This window comes from Barbus barbus (genome assembly GCF_936440315.1).
Source record: "Barbus barbus genome assembly, chromosome: 28".
NCBI classification, from domain to species: domain Eukaryota; kingdom Metazoa; phylum Chordata; class Actinopteri; order Cypriniformes; family Cyprinidae; genus Barbus; species Barbus barbus.
Window position 1 is genome coordinate 14,090,791 of NC_136756.1, and position 7,495 is coordinate 14,098,285.

The window sequence follows — 7,495 nt, forward strand, 5'->3', positions numbered from 1 at the left end:
TTCTGCTCGTTCATTCTCGTGAGTGTTTACATTCCACCGCAAGCGCACGTGAGCACAGCTCTACAGAAACTCCCTGATCTGATCACAGAGAGTGAACAACAACACCCGGACTCTGTTTTAATCATTCTCGGGGACTTTAATAAAGCAAATCTCTCCCGTGAACTGCCAAAATACAGACAGCACATCACATGCCCCACCAGAGACAGTAATATATTGGATCACTGTTACACAACAATAAAGGAGGCATATCACTCGGTTCCACGAGCAGCTTTAGGACTCTCTGATCACTGTTTGGTTCATCTTATTCCATCCTACAGGCAGAAACTTAAGTCTGCGAAGCCTGTATTAAGATCTGTTAAAAGATGGACTAACGAAACAGAGCGGGATGTACAAGCCTGTTTCGACTTGACTGATTGGACTGTTTTTGAAGCTGCGGCAAATGACCTGGACGAGCTCACAGAGACTGTAACATCTTATATCAGTTTCTGTGAGGACATGTGCATTCCTACCAGGACTAATCTATTCTACAACAATGACAAACCATGGTTCACTGCCAAACTCAGACAGCTCCGTCAGGCCAAAGAAGATGCTCACAGAAAGGGGGATAAAGTCTTGTACAAACAGGCCAAATACACACTGGAAAAGGAGATCAGAGTGGCAAAGAGGAATTATTCTGACAAGCTCAGGAACAAATTCTCTTCCAGTGATCCGGCTTCAGTGTGGTTAGGATTGAAGGACATCACCAGCTACAAAACACCACCCCCCAGTACTCTGGAGAATCAACACCTGGCAGACGACTTAAACGAGTTCTTTTGTCGTTTTGAACGATCACCCCACACCCGCCCAGAACACCCCTCCACACAACCATTCACACCTCCAGCAACCCCTCTCTCCCCCACACCTACAATTCAAATCAGCGAAGACGATGTGTGCCAGGTCTTCAGGAAGAACAAAAGAAGGAAAGCACCTGGTCCAGATGGTGTGTCACCAGCCTGCCTAAAAATCTGTGCTGAGCAGCTGGCCCCCATCTTCACACAGACCTTCAATAGATCACTGGAGCTGTGAGTCCCCTCATGCTTCAAACGCTCCACCATCATCCCTGTTCCAAAGAAACACAAAATTACTGGACTTAATGACTACAGACCTGTGGCCCTAACGTCTGTAGCCATGAAATCATTCGAAAGACTGGTTCTGGCTCATCTGAAGGACATCACTGGACCCTTACTGGACCCCCTGCAGTTTGCCTACAGAGCAAACAGGTCTGTGGATGATGCAGTCAACATGGGACTGCACTTCATCCTGCAGCATCTGGACAGACCAGGGACTTATGTGAGGATCCTGTTTGTGGACTTCAGCTCTGCTTTTAACACCATTATCCCGGAAACCCTTCAAAATAAACTAACTCAGCTCTCCGTCCCCACCTCCATCTGCCAGTGGATCAACAGCTTCCTGACAGACAGACAGCAGTTAGTAAAGCTTGGCAAATTCACATCCAGCACTCGAACCATCAGCACTGGAGCTCCTCAGGGCTGCGTACTCTCCCCACTGCTCTTCTCCCTCTACACCAACGACTGCACATCTAAAGACCCCTCTGTCAAGCTCCTGAAGTTCGCAGACGACACCACACTGATCGGCCTCATCCAGGACGGCGACGAGTCTGCTTACAGACAGGAGGTTAAGGAGCTGGCTGTCTGGTGCAGTCTCAACAACCTGGAGCTTAACACGCTCAAAACTGTGGAGATGATCGTGGACTTCAGGAGAAACCCCCCTGCTCTCCCCCCACTCACCATCATGAACAGCACTGTGACTGCAGTGGAGTCATTCAGATTCCTGGGCACCACCATCTCTCAGGACCTGAAGTGGGACATTCACATTGACTCCATTGTCAGGAAGGCCCAGCAGAGGTTGTACTTTCTTCGCCAGCTGAGGAAGTTCAACCTGCCACAGGACTTACTGAAACAGTTCTACTCTGCCATCATTGAATCCATCCTCTGCACCTCAATAACTGTCTGGTTCAGCTCAGCTACCAAATCTGACCTCAGAAGACTACGGAGGGTAGTCCGGACTGCTGAGCGAATCACTGGTACAACCCTCCCCACTCTCCAAGAACTGTACTTATCCAGAGTGAGCAAAAGGGCTGGTAAAATCACTCTGGACCCCTCACATCCAGCACACAACCTCTTTGAACTTTTACCATCTGGTCGACGCTACAGAGCTCTGAGCACCAGAACGACCAGACACAGGAACAGTTTCTTCCCTCAGTCAATACATCTCATGAACACTCAATAAATAAACGTAGAACACACAACTAATACATTATCCATTCACCACACTCACTTATTTTATTTTTATTTTCTCATTTCTAATTTGCACATACTTGACCTGTACATACATAGTCGCCTATATTATATATTATATATTGTGTTTTTTTTTTTTTTTTGCTGCTTTGTACATTGGTTATTGGCTATTTCCTGTTATTTTGTTTCATTACCTGTGTCCTGTCCTGTTACTGTCTTTCTGTTGCACTGTGGAGCTTCTGTCACTATAACAAATTCCTTGTATGTGTAAACATACTTGGCCAATAAAGCTCATTCTGATTCTGATTCTGATTCTGATAAATTATTAGTCGTGCATTTTGGGAGAGACCAAACACTGTCTCGAAAACCTAACTTCCTCTAAATTAAATGTAAGAAAACAAAGGAAGTGCTCACACTTGGCAAAGCCTTGCACATGCAATCAGACTGAGGCACTGTTTGCTCAGCCACCGACTCTTTACTGGAAGCACTTGGACTCCAGCCATAGTATCTAAGGAAATAATGTAACGTCTTAAAAGTGACACGCTATTGCAGGTATTGTTTGCAGTTATTAACGATTTTAAACGTATTTAACGACGTATTTCATTGTTTTGAGCGAATTTTGCTGAGATGCTTTAATGTGCGTCATGGGTGGGGTCATTTTTAATCAGTAAGGAATAGCGGGGCTGATCACAGATCAAGTCAAAGATAACATGACTTCAGATTACTTGGGCTACAAGTCTCCAGTTGTGTGTCTCTTTAACACAGAAACGGTTTTATTTTTCCATCTTGTCCTACGGATTTTTGCGTGTTCATTTTTTAAATCTCTTTACGGAGTTCATAAGGACAACGTTATTTATATCGTGAGTAAAAGCAATGTTACTGTTTGATCTATTTTTCTATTTTCATGGGGGTTGGCTAATTATCAGCAACAGGGATGATTCAGGAAGTATTTTGTTTCGGTCAGTCAAGTCAACCAAACATATATTAAGTATGATATTTACAGAACTAAATGTGTTGAACGCGATTATAAAAAAATCTGAATAGCCTATATATGTTTTAATATATAAAAATAATAGGCCTAATTAAAACAGGCCTAATATATAAATATTAATGACTCTAAAATGTGATGTAACCATCAACTAAGTACTTAAATACTTTAGGCAAATGAGAGTAAACTGTAATTATTTACAAATATGTATACTTTTAAATGATTATTATGAATTTATTAAGGCTCTTCTATCTGACCTGAACAAGCTTACTTTTTTGTAAACAGATCAAAATATGTGATGCTGTGGTTTTTAAATGATCTTGACACATAGTCATGATGAGCATCTAAAGAGGTCTTTTCTCCTTCAGGTTTTCCTGGTCACATGACAGCAAAATAACTCCCTGCTTCCTCGTTACATCAATAACTTAACCATTTTTTCTCCATATATTCTATTTTAAACATAATTGCTTTACTGTTTATTCAATTTTTTGTATCAAATAATACCTGTAGATAATTTTTGTCCTTTTTAGTGTTCTTGAGATCGTTAACAATCAGACATTTACAGACATTTTTATCTCGAAATTATCAAAAATTCTTAATTAAAAAAGTAATTGTAAAATGTACAACTTTAAAAGTATTTTTGAATCACCATAATAGATGATGAAAGCATTGTGACATTTGTTCTGCAAAAAGCACAAGAGTTGCATAAACCATTAGGAGAAAACAGTGTTTTCAGGAAACAAACCAGAAAGAGAACTCTTTCTTTCGTGTTTATTATTAGTCTTCATCTGTGATTCAGTTCCGTTCAGTTCAGTCTGGTTTTATGATCTATGAAAAAAAGAAAGTGAAATCCAAGATCCCAAAATTCATTAAATAACTAAAGCATTTTTTAACAAATATTTGAACAAATACCATTGCTTTATGAATGAAGTATTTTGGATTGTTTTGACATTTCTTCGCTTTACTCCACAGCAACTAAAGGAAACATGGAAAAACACAAAGTGCTTCTTTCACTATTAATTGTCAGTATTATTGGCTTACTAGTTTTAGTGCACATGAACAGTCCTACATATTACATACAAGCTCCTCCATCAAATAATAAATTCAAAATCCCAGCGTCTTCATATTTAATAACACCCATCAAAGACTCAGAGCATACCTTCTGTAATACATGTAAAATCATAGACCCTTTAAATTCGATAACACCCATCAAAGACTCAGAGCATTTCATGGTGTCTGCGTTTATCGACCACAGACTGGATGGGGTCATTCGAGTCATCAGCATAATCAACAGAAACAGTCTTCAGCCCCTTTACTGTGTTTACTGCAGCGCTGAACAAGACTGCAAAACTGTTCACACAGATGTCCAGATACACAGCGACCATTTTGGCTTCCCGTTTCACGTCTCAGATGTGATTTGTAAAGGCAGGCACATGCAAAATGCAACACATGTCCTCATATCAACTAAAGATTCAGATAACAGTGCTACGGAGTATCTGCCAATACAAAATCATGTCAGAACGAACACTTTTAAGTATAACTTTACCGTTTGCATCTCCAACCTTTTTGGCGACTACAACAATGTACTGCAGTTTGCTCAAACGATGGAGATGTACAAGCTTCTGGGTGTACAGCATGTGGTCATCTATGAAACTAGTTGTGGATCAGACTTGAAAAAGCTCTTAAAACATTATGAAGCAGAGGGGATAATGGAGATCGTTCCATGGCCTATCAACCAGTTTCTAAACCCTTCTTCAGGCTGGAACTTTCTGGAGCACAAGGGTGACGTCCATTATTATGGTCAGTTAGTAACACTCAACGAGTGCATTTACAGACACATGTACCAGTCAAAGTACGTTCTCCTGAATGACATTGATGAAATCATCATGCCTTACAAACACGCCAATTTACCATCTCTCATGGAGGACCTCCAGTCTGCTCATCCCAATATAGGGGTTTTCCTCATAGAGAACCACATATTCCCTAAAACACAGTTTGAGGAGAGTGGGAGGTTCAAACGAGCAGTGTGGAATAATATCCCAGGTGTCAATATCATGGAGCACATTCACAGAGAACCAAGTCGAAAGAACATTTACAATCCTACAAAGATGATTGTCAACCCAAGGAAGGTGCAGCAAACTTCAGTACACTCCTCTCTGAAAGACTTTGGAGGTAGTTTCCATGTACCATTTGATGTATGTAGGATTGTACACGTGAGAGTCCCACTGCAGGGGCATCTTACCAAAGAGCAACTCTTTGAAGACAAAAGAGTCTGGGACTTTGAGCAAGAACTGATACTGAATGTTGACAAGACTTTGAATCTTTCTGGTTTATGGAAGGGTTCTATTTGACATGTTCATATTGGATTAATGTAAATATGCAAATATAGCCAAAACTGTATTTTCAAATCTATATTGAATTTTTGTTTTACTTAAAAAAAAAAAAAAACTGTCATAAAAATTATAATGCATTTGAGTTGTTGCTCTTCTGAAAAAAAAAAATTAACAACTGAGATATGAAAGTATGGGTATTTGTCAAATAATGTTAAGCCAATATTTCATGCATAAATCAAAGTATTTTGTGAATATTTACAGTTAGCCCTACTTAAATTAACGGGGCAGTCATGGCCTAATGAATAGAGAGTTGGACTTGTAACCCAAAGGTTGTGGGTTTGAGTCTCGGGTCTGGCAGGGATTGTAGGTGGGGGAGTGAATGGCTGCCCACTGCCCTGGGTGTATGTTCACTACTGTATGTACACTTCCTTCCCTTAATTCAGCATATTAATGTATTGTATTACCATGTGGACTCTGATTGGACGGTTGAGAGATACTCATGTTTATGTAATGATTTGTTTTTATTAAGATATCTCCAAATCTCCATTCTTACTAGTTCTTTATGAGGTTGAATATTTCTCCAAATGAACTAGTGGTACTCTGGCTCACTCTAGTGGTACGCAGAGGTATCACTAAGTTAAATATAAATCAATGTTATTTAATATTAATAATAATTAATTAATATCCGCGCTATCCTCGGTTTTCGTTTGTGAAGTCTACAAGCGTGGACAAAAAATCCCGCTGGACAGTTAAAGTAAATCCATTAAGGGTGAAATGAAAAGTGTTGACAGCAGCATTAAATAGCAGCTGGGGAAGTCGTGGCCTAATGGTTAGAGAGTCGGACTCGTAATCCAAAGGTTGCGGGTTCGAGTCTCGGGGCCGGCAGGGATTGTAGGTGGGGGGAGTGAATGTACAGCGCTCTCTCCACCCTCAATACCACGACTGAGGTGCCCTTGAGCAAGGCACCGAACCCCCAACTGCTCCCCGGGCGCCGCAGCATACATGGCTGCCCACTGCTCCGGGGGGGTGTGTGCGTGTGTGTGTGTGTGTGTGTGTGCGTGCGTGTGCATTTGTTCACTACTCACTGCTGTGTGTGTGCACTTGGATGGGTTAAACGCAGAGCACCAATTTCGAGTATGGGTCACCATACTTGACAATACGTCACGACTTTTTTTACTTTTTTTTTTTACTTTAAATTTATATCTGATCAATGTTTTTGCGCATTATAACCAATCACAGTTGAGCTAACGAATGCAATGGCCAATCAGAAGCGTTCAGATGAGTCAACGCTGAAATTCTCTCATCATAAACAACAAAGTGCAGATGTATGATTTAAGTAAGAGATTCATTCATCAATAAGTGTACAGAGAGCTTTGCTAATTACAAGGGGATTTTGACATCATAAAGATTTGCATGCGCAGGGTAAGATTTGTGAAAGTGTACATAAGACTGTAAGCGTAAATTAAATTTGCATGCGCAAGAGACGCTAAGGTGTAAATCACGTTTCAAGCGCAAGAAAAAATTATTTGCAGCATTTTGCTGTTACTTATAAGTGTAATTCATATATTGTGAAACTGCAGCTTCATACTAACACAAAATAAATATGATTTGCATTCTTATGACTTCCATTTTTCCGCGCTTACACTTTTGGCACGGTTTTTTCGCTAAAATACGGTCAAAAGCACTGCAAGCCTGTGAACAGTGATTTGCAAGCGAAAACAACAGTTTAAAGAACTGCAAAACGTATTGACTGCGTAAAACCAATCTGTATGTGTAAAAAAACAGACTGTCAAATGTCTAAATGACTTGTGAATGTAGGGCAAAAAGTTCCCGAAATAATCCGATATGTACAGCTCCGTCTTTCTTTTCTCTGCGCT

At 40.5% G+C, this 7,495-nt stretch overlaps 1 protein-coding gene across 2 annotated transcripts; it reads left to right on the forward strand.

Moving 5' to 3' along the window:
* The first annotated feature begins 2,607 nt into the window (after positions 1 to 2,607).
* LOC306847990 (uncharacterized protein) lies at positions 2,608 to 7,234 on the forward strand. 2 transcript variants are annotated; one of them, XM_079382280.1, is made up of 2 exons: positions 2,608 to 2,849; positions 4,258 to 7,234. In XM_079382280.1, exon 2 carries the CDS (start codon positions 4,272 to 4,274, stop codon positions 5,634 to 5,636), a length of 1,365 nt encoding a protein of 454 aa, XP_079238406.1. In that variant the 5' UTR covers positions 2,608 to 2,849; positions 4,258 to 4,271; the 3' UTR covers positions 5,637 to 7,234. The 2 variants fall into 2 exon arrangements, with proteins under 2 accessions (XP_079238406.1, XP_079238407.1); XM_079382281.1 differs by having other exon boundaries at positions 2,710 to 3,157.
* Positions 7,235 to 7,495: the final 261 nt, after the last annotated feature.

Bases quoted from the DNA above. Each gene is read 5' to 3' on its own strand.
- LOC306847990 (XM_079382280.1), top strand. From the start codon at position 4,272: ATGGAAAAACACAAAGTGCTTCTTTCACTATTAATTGTCAGTATTATT.